Consider the following 20,328-nt stretch of genomic DNA (forward strand, 5'->3'; position numbering starts at 1 on the left):
TTTTCCAAGTTAATGGAGTCTGTCCTGAGTGGCCTCACCTGGGAAATCTGCCTGGCATACCTGGACGACGTAATCATTTTCAGTCAGACATGGGCCGACCACCTCCAACACCTCAGAAAAGTCTTTCTACACATCCTCCAGGCCGGCCTCAAGCTCAGGCCCTCTAGATGCATTCTGGCTGCACAAACCGTTGCTTTCCTGGGGCACATCATCTCTAAGGACAGGATATCTCCTGACCCCGACAAGCTGCACGCCATTGCAGACCTCCCCCTTCCCCAAGACATCTACGAAGTCCGCGCCTTCCTAGGCCTTACGTCGTACTACCGGCGCTTCATGAAAGGGTTTGCACACATTGCCAAGCCCCTCCATGACTTGACCAAAAAGGGTGAGCCTTTTACCTGGACCGATGAGCGGAAAGCCGCATTCCACTAAACCAACAGGAGCCATAATTTGGTTATATGGTTACCACCCAGCGTGCTAAATGTTTCCTGGTGCACATGAAACCATTTGGCTTGACAGTGTAGAGTCACCCATAGGCAAAAAGAATAGGAAAGAATGAAAGAGAGAAAAACAAAAGAGGGAGTGTAAAGTCACCCGTAGGCAGAAGGACGAGGAAAGAATGAAGTAAGGTAAGATTGAAGAGGAAGGAAAGGAGGGAGAGAAAAGGGCAGACACCCGAGAGCAGCACTACAGGGAGTGAGTGGATGGTGAGCACCCCCACCTACCACATTGCACAGTCCTCAGTATGAAAATTACTTTTAAGAGGCATGAAACTCATTAACCCCTTTACTCTGATGCCATATTTTTTGTCATAGTCTTGTAACCAGTGTAAGCCTCCTCCTGATAGTATGAAGCTCAAGCATTCCATGGTAACTGGTCTAATAATTCTCATGTTAATGGATCACACCATCATCACTGCCAAAGTGACTGTGGAAGTAGAAACAGAGGAGTGAAGGTTTTATTGGCTAGTGGCACTCACCATCCACACACTTAATGTAGTGCTGCTTCGGGTGTCTGCCCTTTCTTCCATCCTTCCTCTTTCTTCTGCCTACAGGTGACTTTCCACTCCCTCTTGTTTTTCTTTCCTTCATTCTTCCCTCTTCCTTCTGACTATGGGTAACTATACACTGAGTGACAAGCCAAATGGTTTCTATTTACTATGCTGGGTGGTAACCATAATTATAACCAAATTATGGTACCTGGTGGTTTATTGGGTAATTAAGGTGCTCCAATCAGATGGAGCCTTTGTAGTTTATATCCAAGGAGTGGTTGGGGTTTATTGCTCATGTAATGTCACTCAAGGATGAGTGAGGCTGGTCACTCGCATCTTAAATGTCAAGACCAACTTGCCTAGCCCCGGATTCCTACGCTCCTCATGGGGCGACATAGGATTGGATGATGGATGGATGTCTTAGAGAAAGCAGTGAATGTGTGAGAGTACATGAGTGAAGGTTTTGTTGGTCAGCTTCATAACTGAAAGCAGTGCCTGTAGGAATATGAAGATATTGTTGATGCCAGGATTTTGAGGGCTTGAATGGTGAGTGAATGGAAGCGTGGCCCATTGAATGGGGCAAACTTTGGCTGTCTGGATGTTGCTACTCCTCACCCTGCCCTAGTGTGGGAAAGGAGGTCCGGTTGATGATGAGTATGTATGGTACACTAAGGTACTACAAAAACTAGAGAGAAGGTGAGGAAAATTTACTTTTGAACATTACAATTTTGACACTTTTGTAAAAGTAATACAAACTGTGAAAAGAATGACAACTCCGAAAATATTAAATCAAATTACCTCACCTGTCATTGCTATTATTTCCCACTTTCATCCCTGTTCTTACCAGTCTGATGTTTTCAACTTCTGATGACTATTCAACCTGGTTAAAGACAGAACTCATCTTTCACTATATCAGTGACCATAAAATTGTACTCAGCCATTAGAAACCAATGCCAAATTACACTGTAGTATTGTACTGAGCACAATCTTCCTCGACTGGGAATAGTAAGATGTGAAAAGTCTTCATGCAACTGTCCCCAACACAATGCACTACTACCGGTACTGCCAGTCCATATTCATTGTACAGATTTTGTGATCTTGATGGAAAGTTATGAATGTATGTCCCAGGTAGTGCTTTATAATTTAATGAGCATTTATTCTGCACAGTTAATTACTCAGTGTGACCTTAGTCTTCAAGGCATCCCTGAAATCCACTTTGGAAATTTAAAAAATTAAATTAATCCTCTACTTTCTCACAATTCATGATGCTCATGAAAATTTTATTACCAGTACCTGAAGAAATTATTTTTGCAATGATATTCCTAACCCCATAAATGCTTTTTTTAATGGTTGCATCACGTACCAATATTTAAAATTGGGGACACATTAGATTCAAGAATTTGTGACAAGTATCTTCCATCACTGATTCCAAAGCCAATGCAATCTTTCAAAATGTCATGATCTTAAGACAAATTCAAAACACTGCCAACTTTAGAGATGGAAAATACCTTCACAAAACATGACCAAAAATTGTCATGATATTTAATGCTGGTACAAGTTTACTTGTAATCCTAATTTTAGGACAGTATTCAAGGAAGAGTGTCAGGCATGTGGTAACCCTTAATCTGGACAGATTTCACAAATGGTAATGACAACTTGGACTAGGTGCTACCACACCTGGTTTAATTATACAATCATGTTATCATCAGTGGACATAGGATTACAGGATGTCCACTGACTTCTTGTGCTTTTAAAACCTGATAGTAAGTTGCATTTAAATACTGAAATTTACAAGGAAAGGAAGCTAACTTCATCTGACTCAAGACAGTAGAGTAGAAGGAAAGAGAATCCAAAAAAATCAGCACATTCATGGTAACAGCTGTCAGATGAAGTTCGGGTGGGTCCTAAAATAGTCAAGGGTTTCTGGTAGGCGCATGTACATACTGTATATGCAGCCAGCACGAGTTATGACAAAAATTTAAGGATTTGCAATTTTAACACCTTGTCAAGTCTACACCAACATTAAGGCTACAGACTATAACAAGAGATTTCATTTGAAATCCACAAATTTTCTGTATACAATAATCCATCTTCTGGCACTCTGAGTAGCCATCAAACCCATCACCATTTGACTTGACAAGTCTTAAAAAGTACCCAACTCTTGGTGCCTACGAGTCCATAATCTCTGGGCACTGCACTGATGGTGGCATAGACACAGTCCCTGCTAGGCAAATTGCAGCTCAGTGCAAGAGTCGGATTTTCATTGGGAAACTGTACACAGAGGAATACAAGCTACCAGTAATATTAAGAGGCAATAATGGGTGGACCCACCCTTATTCTGAGATGGAGGTACCTCTTAATTATACTGGTAACTCCCAGTCCGTCTTGTATAAAAATAGATTTACAAAACTACAAATGTGCATTGTCACACCAGTCAAGAGTTATCCTAACCATGAGTTAGGATTAAATTTTTAAACCTCTGAGAGAACATTAAAGGAAGTCGATTAAAAAAAGTTTTGAACCACAGTAAACTCCCAAGTTAACAATGCACGTATTTTTCTAACTGTACATAAATATTTAGAAGCCAAGACCACTGGGCACCTTCCACAAGGAAGGCAAGTCACTTGCTCATTTGCAGGTCTTGCTTCACACACGAGGGTCCATTTCGTCATAAGAAATACATCACAGACAAACATTTGTATATCTGACTTTGGATTTCATGAAGTCATGATTATTACTCATCTTGCAAACACTGCAGAAGAACAAGAACCAACACTGGCCACATACAGCCTCCACACTGACCATGAGACTTTCACTTCCCAGGATACAGTTTTCACGTTCCAGGCCATGGCTGCTAGCGATCAACTTTCAACAAATACTATTCATCGAGTATTTTCAAACATTTCCTGCATATTAACAAGATTTGTACAAAGCACTTCACACAGCCCTCCATGCTTCTTGTGCTGTCCATTGCAGCTGCCCTTTCTGCCAACCATCCCAGTACTTAGAACACAGTCGGGTTACTGTCTAGGCATCACCTCCAGATGACCCGAGGTTTTAAATAAACTTTCAAACGGAAAACATTACCATACTGAGCACTTGAACTTTACGTATGTATAATACCACCTGAGGAAGTAATGTCTCGCAGCTCAGCCAGACCAGGAGGAGTCAGCTGCTTTCCATTGTAATTCACTCCATAAAATCCATTCTTCCTATTTCCAAGCTTCTCATTTTGGCCTTTGCTACTCCCACAAGTCCTGGGGGTGATGCCTATGAAGCAAGTGTGGTGTTCTGCCTTCCCTGATGACTCCTGGCACTAGTGGCCTTGGGATAATAAGCAATGGGAATATGATAATCCATCTCCTCCCCCTCCTACCCTCCATCACGGCACTTATGTAGTTACTTGCTGATATTTCCCTCATCATCATCCTCGTAGTGATGCTCTGCCACATACAAGGCTGGATCTATCACCTGTCAAAATGTGAAGTTTCATGATTAGTATCATCATCTCTTTCTTAATTACCACCTACATGACTGAGTGAGGTTGGAGAAAATACATAAACTGTGTGTATATATATATATATATATATATATACATATGTAGACTGTGGAAGCATTATCTAAAAGCATGCCCAGTGCATGCCTGTGGAGTCACATGGAGAGACAGGCTGACAAATGAGGATATAAAGGAGCATTGTGGTGTGGATGTGATAGGAAGCGTTATGAGGAACACATTGAGGTGGTTTGGCCATGTGGAGAGGATGGAGGGTGAAAGACTGACGAAGAGAGTGTATGTGAGTGAGGTGGAGGGGGGAAGAGGGAGGGGGAGGCCGAGGATGAGATGGAGGGATGGGGTGGAGAGATATATGAGAGAGGGGGGTGTGAGTTGGAAGCAGGGCAGTGAAATGGTGGGGGACAGGGCGACTTGGAGGCGATATGTTTGTGGCCACCCCAAACGGGATTGACGCATCTGGCAATAGATAGATAGATAGATAGTTGCCCAGTGAAACGGGTCACACATTCATTCCATATCATTCAAGCCTACGCAATCATAATGAACGGATCTTGAATTTGGCTCTGTTGTATTGTGTTTGTTTTTTCTTGGAAGGAATGGTATGTGGGCTCCTAGCCTTTGGTTCCTCCTTCCATCCGTTAAAAAAAAAAAAAAAAAAAAAAAAAATCATACTGCAACATTAAACATCCACCTTTTGCCACAAATTACTATATAAAGTGTCGAAACTGAAATACTTTGGTCCAAAGGCCTTTTGTAAAACTGAATATTTTGGATGTAAAATCATAATCAGAATTATGAGACAGTATATTCAATGAACTATCTTGTATTAGTAATGCAGAATTTGTTGCTGAACCTATCCAAAAATAAACTTTGTTTTCATGTATGCACTGACTGCATGAGGGCATGATATAACTACCCTCCTAATGCATGGGAAAATATATATATCCATCCAGCCATCCATCATCCAATCCTACTTCGCCCCATGAGGAGCATAGAAGCCTGGGGCTAGGCAAGATGGTCCTGACATTTAAGATGAGAGTGACCAGCCTCACTCATCCCTGAGTGGCATCACATGAGCAATAAACCCCAACCATCCCTTGGATATAAACCTTCCCCAGCTCAATCTGATTGGAGCGCCTTAATTACCCACTAAACCACCAGGCACCATAATTTGGTTACATAGCTACCACTCAGCGTAGTAAATGGTTTCCTGTTGTACAGGAACCCATTTGGCTTGTCACTCAGTGTAGAGTCACCAACAGGCAGAAGGAAGAGGCAAGAATGAAGGAACGAAAGACAGAATATTATATATATATATATATATATATATATATATATATATATATATAAATATATATATATATATATATATATATATATATATATATATATATATATATATCATCATCATCATCATCAGCCGTTGAGGTCCACTGCAGGACCGGCCTATCCCTACCGAAGCAGGGACAATACAGCCAATGTATCTCTACCAAGTGGCTTAGGCTGTCTGGTAGAGACTGTATGTAGGGTGAGAAGTGCTTGTGAGTGTAATTGTAGTGTTGGAGTGGCTTTGGATGTGTGTGTAGTCTGTGAACCAAGTGTAATCGGCCCGTCTTAAGCCGACTGGGCGCAGGCATACTAGTATGCGACACTGGTTCAACCACAGCACCCCTTGTGTCCGCCAAAGTGGTCAGTGGCGTGGTGAATGCTTCCCAAAGTTTTACAACTCTGGCGGGGAGGTGAACCCCCACCCACCAGCGTGCAAGATGCACACTGTACCACTGTACCACAGAAGCTCCATATATATATATATATATATATATATATATATATAATAAAAAAAAAATGGAGGGGGGGTTGGAAGTCACGTGTTTGGAATTGTTATAATATGAACAGTAACACTGTTTGAACTTAAAACAAGATTTCTTTCCCCTTACAGTAATAGAAGTACCTGGAAATACAGGCTAAGCATGTATATAGTACTATACCTCTTTCTCCCAATTAGAGTAGGTAACCCCTTCAATCCAATTAGATATTATTTTTTCATGCCACTATTTTTTACCTATTCAGCTTAAAACAGTATCTCTGTACTGATGAGGTTAATGATGCCTGCATCTAAGCTCTTAAGTTCAACATGTATCTCTTTTACTGCATATAATCATTTAGAAATAAGGTTGTGTGATGTCCCCATAGTTGTTCAATATATATATATATATATATATATATATGGATGGAGTGATGAGAGATGTAAAAACATGAGTAATGGAGAGAGGGATGGCACTGGTAATGAATGGTGATGGATGTAATACAGTATCTCAAATTTGTTGTATTCTTGCAAATACAAGACAAGAGCTTGGTAGACAAGTGCAGAATTTTGCTAATGTCTGTGAGCATCAAGCCTTAAGAGTAAATGTAGAGAAGAGTAAAGTGATAGTTATTGAGAGAGAAGGTGACTCCCAGTGTGATGTTACAATGGAGAGACTGGAACTGGTGAGAGTTCAAATACCTGGGTACAGTGACAGAAGAGAAAGGAAAATGTGCAAGAAAAAAAGTGGAAAGTACAGTGACACAAGGAAGGGAAGCAGCTGGTGCTATGAGGGCCTTGATAAGAATGAGAGGCTTTAGCAGCTGCACGAGGCTTACATGAAGGAGTGTTAGTGCCAACTTTAACGTATGGATGTGAGACTATTGTGTGGCATGAATATGAAAAGTCAAGAGTGCAAGCAGTGGAGATGAGACTGATGAGGAATGTATGTGCAGTACCGAGGGTGGATAGAATATGAAATAAAGTGATTTGTGAAAGATGTGGAGTGAGAAAGTCTGTGGACACCAGAATTGAAGAGAGTGTACCGAGATGGTATGGTCATGTAGAAAGAATGGATAAAAAGTGGTGAAAAAGGTATATTTGAGGATATCTGAAAAAGGGACAAGGCAAGGTAGGCCAAGGAGACGGTGGATGGATATGGTGGATAAGTGTGTGAGGAAAGAGGTATGGCAGTTGGTAAGGCTAGGGAACTGACAAGAGTTGGCTGGATGAATGTTGTGAGAAGAAGTGCATGATCTGGGATTTGGCACCCCTTTTAATGTGACAGCGCCTGGACTGAGTCTATTGAACACGTTTCCACAAGCTACAGAATGTGGTGAAAGGTTTTGGCGTATCAGATAGAGGCAGGATTCCAGGGGCTTGAATGATGAGTGAATGGAAGTGGGGCCCATTGGACTGGGCAAACTTAGGCTGTCTGGATGCTGCTACTCCTCACCCTGCCCTAGGGTGGGAAAGGTCTGGATTATGATGATGATGATGATGATGATAAGTTATATCATCATCTAATCCTGTGTTGCCCCGTGAGAAGTGTAGGAGCTTGGGGCTAGGCAAGATGGTCCTGACACTTAAGATGAGAGTGACCAGCCTCACTAATCCCTAAATGGCTTTATCCATCCATCTATCCATCATCCAATCCTACATTGCCCCATGAGGAGCATAGGAGCCCGGGGCTAGGCAGTTGGTCCTGACATTTAAGATGAGAGTGACCAACCTCACTCATCCCTGAGTGGCATTACGTGAGCAATAAACCAACCACCCCTGGGATATAAACCTTCACTGGCTCAATCCGATTGGAGCACAATAATTACCCACTAAACCAGCAGGCGCCAAAATTTGGTTATATTGTTACCACCCAGCGTAGTAAATGGTTTCCTGGTGTACAGGAAGCCATTTGGCTTGTCACTCAGTGTAGAGTCACCCACAGGCAGGAGGAGGAGGAAAGAATGAAGGAAAGAAAGACAGAAGAGGGAGTGTAAAGTCACCCGTAGGCAGAAAGATGAGGAAAGAATGAAGGAAAGAAAGACAGAAGAAGATGGAAGGAAAGAAGGATGGAGGAGAGGACAGGGCAGACACACGAGAGCAGCATTACAATGAGTGAGTGGATGGTGAGCACACATGAGCAATAAACCCCAACGATCCCTTCGATATAAGCCTGCACTGGCTCAATCTGACTGGAGGGCCTTAATTACCCACTAAATCACCAGGTGCCATAATTTGGTTATATAGATACCATGGTTGTTTAATCTGTACATGGATGGGGCAATAAAAGAGGTACAAGGTAGGGCAGTGGATGCTGGAGTGGCCCTAATGAGAGAGGGTAGTGTTTGGAAACTCCCTGTACTGTTGTTTGCAGATGATACTGTGTTGTTAAGTGATGATGAAGGGGAGCTCCAAGGCTTGGTGGATTAGTTTGGGAATGTGTGTAAGAAACGGAATCTAACAAGGAAGAAAGGTTGCTGGTTCCTTGAAAGCAGTGATAAGAAACAGGGAAGTGAGTATGGAAGTGAAAAGTTACTACATGACAGTATTGTGATACCAACTCTAACATATGGAAGTGAAGCTTGGACATTATTGGAAGGACCCAAATCAAGGGTGAGAGCAGTGGAAATGAGTTATTTAAGAGGAGCCTGTGGAGTCACATGGAGAGACAGGCTGACAATGGAGGATATAAAGGAGCGTTGTGGTGTGGATGTGATAGGAAGTGTCAGGAGGAACACACTGAGGTGGTTTGGCCATGTGGAGAGGATGGAGGGTGAGAAACTGACGAGGAGAGTGTAAGGCCATGCGGAGAGGATGGAGGGTGAGAAACTGACAAGGAGAGTGTAAGTGAGGTGGAGAGGGGGAGGCCAAGGATTAGATGGAGGGATGGAGTAGAGAGGTATATGAGAGAGGGGGTGTGTGAGTTGGGAGCAGGGCAGTGAAATGGTGGGGGACAGGGCGGCGTGCGGGCGATTTGTTTGTGGCCACCCCATACGAGACTGAGGCATCTGGCAATAGATAGATAGTTACCACTCAGCAATGTAAATGATTTCCTGGTGTACAGGAAACCATTTGGCTTATCACTCAGTATAGAGCCACCCAAAGACAGGAGGAGGAGGAATGAATGAATGAATGAAAGAAAGAAGAGGAAGGAAAGAAGGGAGAGAGGAATGGGCAATCACCCAAGAGCAGCACTACATTGAGTGAGTGAATGGTGAGTGCCCCACCTACAACATTATTTTTTTGTTTTTTCCCAGTATCTAGGTACATTTTGGCAATAAGTTCACAAATTATGACAGACTGCCTATTCAAGTTCCACTGCTACTTGCAAAGCTTAACGGTGATAATTTGGACCACATCCCTGAGGACTTTACTGTACTTTAATCACTTTACTCACCTTAGGAATAGGCTTTATCTCTGTTCCCAGTTCCTGCTCAATACGGTGGAGGGCAAAGCGGTCATCATAGGTGATAAGGGTAATGGCAATACCCAGTTGACCAAAACGGTCAGATCGCCCAATTCTGTGTAAGTATGTCTCTGCCATCTTGGGAAAGTCGAAGTTTATGACAACATTAACAGCTTGGATATCTATACCTCTTGTGAACAAATCTGTAAATAAAGCACTCAAATTAATAAATTTCCATATTAAATACAATTTACATTGATCAAGAACAATCTTTTCAAATGTCGTGCAAGGATTTCAAGAACGACAGACATGTAAATCTCCAACATGGAGAGCATAGTAGTACAGGGGAAAGATGTGGGTCATATGATGAAGGCACTATACCACCAAGATTAACCCCTCCCCCCAGGTTCACCTTTATTTACGTGTATATAGGTCACATCAGTTCACATATATAAACGTTTTATTATATCGTGTCATTGTTTGCATGGCTATGCGGTCCAGGCTGGTTGAGGTTGCTAACTAGGCCTATGTATTTCCCCCACATGGGAAATTGTGGCTCACAATTCCCTTAATGGCAACCCTCACAGCCTCCTGCCACTTGTCGCCCCTGCCAGCACCACCACCAGGCCCCTCACACACTTAGCCTTCCTTCCTTGACCGCATGTCAGTAAACTGGTAAGTTCATGTATTTGTTTGCTATTTGTATCATGCCCAACTGTTTTGTGAGACTGGATTTAGAGTTTTCAGAAATTTGTCCATGGCCAAAATATGCTGGTAACTGCATGGGAGTTAGAGACCTCCCCCCAAGTAACCGTTTATGTGTGTGATATGGCAGATGCGCTTCTGGAATAACAGTTATGGTAGTGGGAGTGCTGAGGCATGTGTGGACTATACCAAGTAGATTGGATAATAATGTGATTAACTGGAGTCATGGAGTATGCATCAGTTGATAACAGTGAGGAAGAATTTGTGCTTGGATGGTGCACTTCCACGGGGGAATGAATGTAAGTTGGGGATGGTGGGGGTTGTGACCCCAGGCTCATCTGGACTTGATGTTATGTTGAAGGGTTATTGAGAAAGACACACAAGGTAAGGATGTTATGTGTGGGCAAGGTAGAATGTTCTCAAGTTTTATTTTGTGTTGATACTGACAAAAGCACTGGTTACACTGAAGGCTGACCAGGAACTCATGTCTCTTCCTTGGGTAACATCCAGTGATGGTTCAGGAAAAATGCTGTTTTGCTGTTGGTTCTGGATAGCTCTGGTGGCTGTGTTTGTTCGTATTCTTCTATTTGTGAAGTGTAACAGTGGGTGAAGCAGAGATGCTGCTAAGGCTCTATTTTAATTACTTCATAGTTTTTATTCATTTTTTTTATTATTATTTGGGAAGAGGGGGGGGGGGATAGAGGTGCAACAAAGTTACAGGAGCAAGATGAATCCTGTGCCGAAGTGGCTGTTCCTCTTGCGTTCATTTGGTCCCTGACTGCAAGTACTGTATGTGTCTTTTTTAAGTGCAAAGTGTCTACATTGGTGGTAGGTGGTGGCAACCATCATCCACTCACTTGATGTAGTGCTGCCTACTTCTTCCTTATCATTTATCATTCTTTTTCTGTGCCTGCCCTCCTCTCTTCCTATATCTCCATCTTTCCTGTCACTTCTTATTGCTCTTCCTTCCTTTACAGGTGGCATTACATTGAGTGACAAGCCAAATGGTTTCCTGTATGTCAAGAAACCATTTACAATGCTGGGTGGTAACCATATAACCAACCCATATGTGCTCACTACGTGTCAACAAGTGGGTTGGTGAAGGGTTAGTGCCCCTCCCCATAAAACCAATAACTCAAAGTCACATGGCCACCCCATACGGGATTATGGCATCTGGCAATAGATAGATAGATAGATAGTCTTTACATTGTGGTTGGTGGGGGTGCTCATCATCCACCCACTTGGTGTAGCAGTACTCTAGGGTAGCTCCACACTGTGTGGCAAGCCAAATGACTGTAAACCAGGAAATAATTTACAAACTGGGTTGTAACCTTATAACCAACCAACGTGTATTCCCTATGTGAAAACAAGTGGGTTGGCTGAGGTTAGTGCCCCTCCCCAGAAACAACTAACTAAAAATACAAACAAAAAGCCTCGGACCAGGACTGACCAACAGGTGATGACTACGGACCGAACAAAGGATATGGTACAGATTGCAAAATGGAATGCAAGGGGTGTGAATGATGAGCTGAAAGAGAGAGAGAGTCCAGGTGCTTAAGGGTGCAAAAGTGGACATATGTAGAATAGCCGAGACTAAATGGAAAGGTGAAAGTGCGAGACAGTGGGAGTAAAGATGGGGTGTATGCACAGGAGTAGGTGAGAATGAGAGGGCAAAGGATGGAGTATGTATTGTTTTGTGCAAGAGATGGAAGGAGAATATAACAGTACTGATCAGTTGGCTCAAGGATTGTGTGGTTAAGATTGAAAGCAGGACTACAAATGTGAGCAATTGTGTGTGTGTGTATGCACCAATACAATATCATGCAAGTCAAGTGAAAGAAGAGTTCTGGGGAAATGTGGAAGTGTGCATGGAAACGTTTGAAAGGAATGAGAGTGTTTTTAATTGGAGATATGAATGGAAAAGTTGGGAAATGTGAAGGTGGATGGAGTAGCTGGTGAGTGGGGTGTGCCTACAGAAGTGAATGAGAATGGCAGCACTCTGGTGGACATTTGTGTGGGGAAGGGATTGGTGATAGCCAATAGTCCAATACCCTCTTAGACACAAAATGGTCCACAGGTATACGTAATGAGATGGGTGGGTGATGAACTAAACAAACGGAAAGCAATGACTGATTGTGTGTGGATGATAGAATGAGGTGTGTAAAGGATGCAAGAGCATTCAGAGGTTGGGAGAGTGGACTTCCTGACCACCTTGTGATGGTGATGGTGGTGGAAGTCAAGGCTCAAATGCAATGGAAGAATAGAAGGAGGGGCAGACAGGAAGTAGTAGTTCTAACAAGGAGGGCAGAAAGGTTGCAAGGGGGGGGAGGGGGGGAGGGGGAGAGAAAGAGAGAGAGAGAGAGAGAAGGGGGGAGGGTGGCAGAATATGAAAAAAGTGGAGGACCGATTGGGTTTAACTCGCCCCATCCTGACGTTTTCTGGGCAGAGGTACGCCCCAGTCCCGACATTTTTGGACCCCCCCCCCTTTTTTTTGCTCAAACATCCGCTTTTGGTGAGAAACATCGAAAATTCATAGAGAAATCGCTCACCTGAGGTTTAAATACTCGATCAAGGTAGGAGTACCTCCTTACCTTACAGGGTTTTCTATCAGGCTGGCTGCAAAGAAAACGAGTTCTATGGGAGAATAACTATTCTACATCACTCATATACGGTATTTATTTATTTATTTGGTACGAATTTATATGTAGTATGAGAGTATATTGGTTTTCAAACGGTAATATAGGCATTATAAGCATTGTTTCACTCACTCACTCATCACCATTCCTGACCTTTTTTTGCCACATTACCTGATCATCATTTCTGACCGTTTCTTCCTCTAATGTTTGTCCTCCACATTGTCATCGATTGGGGAATCACTCAGGCCCTGAATTTCATACCGTGGCATGACATGGCTTTACTGGCCAGGTCACTGATAACAGGTGAATTGCTGAGAAAAGGTCATGCAGGGGGGGGGGAGGTCATGCTGGGTAAGGCATTGTCCCTGCCTGGCATCTTGTAGAGGAAGGCGTCACATGTATACATACCAAAAATCACTCACGAAAATTGAAAATTGTGCAAATTAGGGACCTTGCAATTGATTCGCGTTAATTTACGTCTCCGGGATATTATGAGTGCACATCATGTGAGGACGTGAATTCATGTCTCCGGGACGGGGGGGGATATGATTTGGAGCTAATGGGGAAGGTGGAAGGTATGTGCAAGACATTCACAAAAGATATCTGTGCAGCATGTAAGGTGATGTGTGAGGTGATGAGTGGACAAAAAGGGGTGGAAGGAACAGCATGGTGGAATGAAGAGGTCAGACAAGCTGTGCTGCAAAAGAAAAAAAGCATACAGTGTGTGGACAGGAGGCAGGGGTGTTGAAGTTCAGAGACAAAAGATAGAGTCATATGTTGCGAGGAAGAGAGCGGTGAAAAGATTACAATGAGAAAGTAAGATGACAGTGGATGAGTAATTTGGAAGGAATCTAAGTGAAAAGTGGAGGGAATGTAAGAACATGTTTTAGAAGGAGGTAAAAAGAATAAGTCCATCCATCAACCAATTATATGCCACTCCATAAGAAGAGTAGGAACCTAGGGACAGGCAAGTTGGTCCTGACATTTAAGATGAGAGTGACCAGCCTCACACACACGAGTGGCATTACGTGAGCAATAAACCCTAACCACCCCTTGGATATAAACCTACCCAAGCTCAATGTGACTGGAGTGCCTCAATTACCCACTAAACTACCAGGTGCCATAATTTGGTTACACAGTTACCACCCTGAATGGTAAATGATATCCTGGTGTACAGGAAACCATTTGGTTTTCACTCAAGTGTACAGTTGCCCATACAGCTGGCAGGAGGAAGAGGAAAGAAAGACAGAAGAGGGAGTGTAAAGTCACCCATAGGTAAAAGGAAAAGGAAAAAATGAAGAAAGACTGGCAGAAAAGGAAGGAAGGAAGAGAGGAAAGGGCAGACACCCAAAGCAGCACTACATCTAGTGAGTGGGTGAAAGATAAAAATGATAGACTGCGAGTGGAGAAGGGAGAAAAAGTGAACAGATAAGAGAGAACATTGTCAAGAAGTGTTAAACACTGAGAATGAAAGTGATGTGAGGATAAGTGGCTGGGGAATGGCTGGGAGGAGGGAGGTGAAAAGAGAGGAAGGAATCAGTAGGATGGAAGTAGTGGAAGCAATGAAGAATGTCAAAATGGGGAAAGCCCCAAGAATTGATGGAGTGTGTGGTGTGATGCTGAAACAGTGGGGGGAGAGAGTAACAGAATGGATATGGAAGATGTGCAGATTGGCCTGGGAGGAAGAGTCCTGGAAGACTGGAAGTCGGGTCTAATTATTCCCCTGTGCAAAGGAAAAAGGGAAAAAGAAGTGTGTGGTAATCATAGGGTCAATGACTTCTTAGTGTAACAGGAAAAGTTTATGGTAGGACACTTACTGACAGAGTTAGGGAAATAACAGAGGAAATAGTTGGTGAAGAACAGGAAGGCTTTAGGAAGGAAAGAGGTTGTGTAGATCAGATATTCATTCTTAGGTCTTTAGTGCAAAAGAGTCTAGAGATGGGAAAGAAGTTGTATGCAGCCTATATGGATTTGGACAAAGCATATGACAGGATGGAGAGACATGCAGTAGGGAAAATATTAAGAATATATGGAGTAAATGGGAAGTTGCTGAATGCCATGAAGATTATGTATGAGGGGGCTAAGGCTGCAGTTCATGTGGATAGTGAACTGAGTTTTTCTTTCTGAATGATGGACTGAAACAGGGATGTGTCATGTTTCCATGGTTCTTCAATCTGTATATGGATAGGGTTATAGAGATACAAGGTAGGGCAGTGGATGCTGGAGCAGCTATAATGAGTGAGGGCAACATTTGTAAACTCCCTCCACTGTTGTTTGCAGACAATACTGTACTGTTTAAGTGAAGACAAATGGGAACTGTAAGGCTTGGTGAATGGGTTTGGAAGTGTGTGTATGACACAGAATCTAAAGGTGTATGTCGGGAAGAGTAAATTATGGTCTTCGAGCGAAATGACATCACTGAATGTACAGTGAGGTTGGATGACATGGAAATGGAAAATGTGAGGCATTTAGGTACTTGGGCAGTGTGATGAGTAAGGATGGGAGTTTGGAGAGTGATGTGCTTGAAGGGGTACAACACAGAAGAAAGGTTGCTGGTTCTTTGAAAGCAGTGATAAGAAACAGGGAAGTGAGCATGAAATTAAGAAAGTCGCTGCATGACAGTACCTGTACTGTGATACCAAGTCGAATGTATGGAAGTGAAACTTGGACCTTATTGGAAGGACACACGTCAAGAGTGAGAACAGTGGAAATGGGTTATCTGAGAGGAGCATGTAGAATTACATGGAGAGAGAGACTGACAAATGAGGAAGTGAAGAAGCATTGTGGTGTGGATGTGGATGTGACAGCAAGCATTAGGAGAAATACATTGAGGTGGTTTGGCCATGTGGAGAGGATGGAGAGCAAGAGACTAACAAAGTGTGTGCATGAGAGGTGGAGGGGGGGAGAGGGAGGGGAAGGCAAAGGATGATATGGAGGGATGAAGTGGAGAGGTATGTAAGAAAGGGGTGTGAGCTGGAAGCAGGGCAGTGACATGGCAGGGGACTGGGAGATGGAGGTGATTTGCTTGTGGCCACCCCTTACAGGATTAAGCCATCTGGCAACTGATAGGTGGATAGTCTTTACATTATTTGTGGTTTTTATAGTCAGTGAAAGTTCCACATCACCCACCGTTCCGAGCTTTGGCGGTCGACCAGTCATGAAGCAGCAGCCACACCCCACTTGTTTGGTAACTGTGAGCGAGCGGGAGGGTGGCAGGGGATGGAAAAGTTTGGAGAGATGCTCATGTCACAGTATCAATTCATGTTTACTGTCAAAGGTATGCTTCTTTGCCTTAGTTTTGTAATGTTTGATTGGAATGATAGTTACAGAGACTGATCTTATAATTATGACTTCCCAATATCAGTCTGGCAATAGGAAAACGAAAAACCTGTTAATCGCTTACATATATATATATATATATATATATATATATATATATATATTTTTTAGTATTATTATTGCACACTACCCTTGGCTAAGTTAGAGATGAATAGTTACCAGAATAACACTGAAAATGTTTGCAGGTGGATGTTTAAAGTGAGACGACAAACGATGAATAAACAAATTTATACGAATTTACATATACAGGTATATACTGTATATTATATATATATACACAATAATCCCTGTACTAACCGGATGCCCACTTTCCGGACATTTTGGGCCCGGGACTTCGAACCCCAAAATTGCCCCAAAAAAGGCAAAAAATTCTTTTAAAAATCCGAATCCCCCCCCCCCCCAACTCCCGTAATTTGAACACTGTGTGGACCAGCTGTGTTTTGGTGCGTAGTTCCACCGACGTCCGCTAGAGCGCCCCTGCATCCTCCCCACTTACCACCTGTCTTTTGTCATGAGTGCACGCTCCTCACCATGGCCACCCACGTGCTCATTTTTGTGGTGGTGCCCTACCTGCTGCAGGCTCTCCTGTTCCTCTCCTGCCTCTTCTTCATGTGTGTGATGATGGCCCCGCTGCCTGAGAAGAGGAAGAGAGTGGTTTTGACTCTGGAGAAGAAAAGGGAGATATTGGACACGGAGGACGCGCGATGGTCAAAGTCACGTATTCTCCGTGAGTTTAACCTGGCACACTCTACATTGTTTGATATCAAGAGATCCCGGGACAAACTCATGCAGTACACGGCAAACTTCTTGTCTAAGAACAAACGCAATGTGGAGAGGAAGATGACATTTACTTCCCGGTTTGCAGAAATAGACCGCTCCACGTTGATTTGGCATCGACAACAACGTGCTGCAGGTGTGCTGGTGCGTGGCACGGAGCTGAAGGCTGCTGCTGAGAAGTTCGCAAGGCTTCACAACGCCCCAGACTTCAAGGCATCCGAGGGTTGGCTCTTCGTGTTCAAGTTACGGCATGGCCTTTCCAACCGGAAGGCCCATGGCAAAGCTTTGGATGCCAACAAGGATGGTGTAGAGGAATTTCAGCAGAAGGCGAAGGGCTTGATCGACAGGGAGGGCCTCATTCTCGGTCAAGTCTACAAAGCTGATAAAACTGGTTTATTCTATAGCTCTCTGCCAACGAACACTCAAGCCAAGGAGAAAGAGAAGCATGTACCTGGCTGCAGGCTCTCCGAGCAACGGATATCTGCTTTGTGTTATACCAATGCTAACGGCATGCACCGGCTCAAGCCCATTATTGTTGGCCATGCAAAGCAGCCTCGGTGTCTTCGTGGGGTGATGGATGTCCTTCCTGTCGTTTGGGACCATTCTGTGAAGGCTTGGTTCACAGCCAAGATCTTCAAAGACTGGTTCCACCGCCAGTTCGTCAAGGAGGTCATCCATTACCAGATGGAGAAACTGGGAATCCCAAGCGACCAGGTAAAGGCCCTCCTTCTCTTGGACAATGCACCTGCGCACCCGTCTGACAAGGAGTTGGTGGCTGAGAATGGCCGCATTAGGTGCATGTTTTTGCCACGTAATACAACTGTTCTCATCCAACCGATGGACCAAGGAGTGATCGTGGCATCAAATAGGCTGTACCGAAGGAAGTTCCTGGACGAGGTGATGGTTGTTCTTGAGGACAAGGACAAACGCAGGGAGGGACGGGACACGTGAGGCCAGCGGACTTTGGAAAACCTTAGCCACTACAATATCAAGTCTGTAATCTACAACTGGGCCAGTGCATGGAAGGAAGTCCCTGTCAAGACTATAGAAAACAGCTTGTCTCGTCTGCTTCTCGGAATGGATGTGGTGGACAATTTTCTAGGTTTTGACATGGATGACTTCCATGCACGTCTCCGTGTGCGTGGCGACGATGTTGATGTGGATGAAGTGCATGAGTGGTTGGATGACGACAAGGGCAATCCTGGGTATCAGATCAAGTCTGATATCGAGATTGCATCTTCAGTTGCTGGTATAAGTACCCAGCTTGAAGATTCCGACAAGGACAGCGACGATGATGCAGACTCCTCTCAGCATGCCACTACTCCAGCCATCCCCAAGCTGAGCGCACTCCGGGAACACGTAGAGTTCGTTCTCGACTACCTGGAACACCCGGACTGCAACAGGGAGATGGGACCATGGGGACTTGTGGAGGAAGTGCGCGCTTTCAGGCAGCGCATCATTAATTGCCAAAATCGTTGTTCCTTGCGTCAATCAACCATTGACAGCTTTTTCAGACCCATGACCCCTGCTGTGCCCAGCCCTGGCTCCACATCACTGCCTCCCCAAGACAGGCCCTCATCCTCCGAGCCACAGTCTAGCACATCAGGCACAGTGGAGTCGCCACTGGATGTGAGTTTGCGCCTCTCTTCAGAGTTGTCTGCTGTGAGTAGTCCATCACCATGTCCCAGCGACATGCCCCTAGGCCACCTGCATCAGTTACTCTCAGACTCTGACAGTGAATAAACAGCAAGAACTCGCCACTAGACCACATGGGAATTCACAGCATCGTGCAGTGAAAAGAACAGTAACCAGTGTTAAGAAATTAGAATTCTGAGTGCAAAGACTTAAGTGATTTCATTAAGGTACAATGGAGCACAAGTATGACCACAGTGCGCAGTGTTAAGAAAATAGAATCCTGAGAGCAAATGACTAAGTTAAGTGCAAGACTTCATGTACTGCAGGTGCTTCAGGTACACCTTTTTACTGTCAGAGTCTGAGAGGAGGCGGGTTATTCATCGAGATGGCCAGGGACTTGTAAGTACCCATAAAGTTTCATATTGTACTGTATTTTCCATACTTACCTCTAAAACCTCATTTCACTCTTTTATGTCCCTTATTGGTGTGAATAGGGTCTTAGGTGCTATGCATGTCCAGCAGGGAGGTGTTTTTCTGAGTCAGGCTAGGTTAGGGTCCACAAGCACCAGTCCAGGAGCCAGGGACTTGTAAGTACCCAGAATGTTTTATATTGTATATACTGTACTCACCTCTAAAACCTCATTCTCTGGTTCCTTTTCATTTATTTCATTCTTTTATGTCCCTTATTGGTGTGAATAGGGTCTTAAATAAGTGCTATGCATGTCTAGTAGGGAGTTACGTAGGTGTTTTTCTGAGTTAGGCTAGGTTAGGGTCCATAAGTACAAGTCCAGGAGGCAGGGGCCCACTATCCGGACGGGACCACTTTTCGGACATGCCTTTGGCTCTATTACGTTGGATAGTGAAGAGATTACTGTAATATACACACACACACACACACACACATACAGTATATATATATGTAATATATATGTGTGTGTGTGTGTGTGTGTGTGTGTGTGTGTGTCAGGAGAGGAGGTTGTGCATTTGTAACTCATACTTCAAACACAGAGATGCACATAAATATACATGGTATAGAGGGAACAGGAATCGTGTTGAAAGAAGCCTGACTGATTACGTGCTCATCGAGAGGTTGACGATGGGAATGGTTGCTGATACGAGGGCTGTGAGAGGACGATGTGGAGGTCTGTCAGGTCATATGATTGTGGTATGCAAGATCAAGCTGAAAGGAGTGAGGTGGATCAGGAGAGAGAGAGAAGCAGTCAGGGAGAAAGACTGAAAGTTGAGAAGCTGAGGATCAAAGAAATGGCAGATGAATACAGGACCAAAGTAGAGAACGTGTTAGAATTACTGAATTGAAATGAAATGGATCTGGACAGACTGTGGAATGCATATAGAGACTGCTTAGTTAGGAATGCTAAAGTGGTATGTGGTGTGGCAAGAGTAACAACAAAGAAGAAAGGTACGGCGTGGTGGGATGAGGAGGTAAAGAAAGCGGTGGAGGAAAAGAGGAAGAAGTGGCTAAAGTGGTTACAGGATAGGGGTTCAGTTGAAATAAGAACT

General features: G+C 43.8%; 1 protein-coding gene across 1 annotated transcript in view; it reads right to left on the reverse strand.

The window, feature by feature from the left end:
- Positions 1-4,221: 4,221 nt before the first annotated feature.
- The window catches only part of LOC145404089 (ATP-dependent RNA helicase me31b-like), a 45,344-nt gene continuing 29,237 nt past the window's right edge, over positions 4,222-20,328 (reverse strand). The window contains 2 exon segments of the mRNA XM_080275696.1: positions 4,222-4,462; positions 9,707-9,918. Of these exon segments, the coding sequence (XP_080131822.1) occupies positions 4,391-4,462; positions 9,707-9,918 (284 nt within the window). The 3' untranslated portion in view covers positions 4,222-4,390.

The sequence above is a fragment of the Coenobita brevimanus genome, chromosome 62, assembly GCF_032717465.1.
Source record: "Coenobita brevimanus isolate Jiangsu-jjx chromosome 62, ASM3271746v2, whole genome shotgun sequence".
Taxonomy (NCBI): Eukaryota; Metazoa; Arthropoda; class Malacostraca; order Decapoda; family Coenobitidae; genus Coenobita; species Coenobita brevimanus.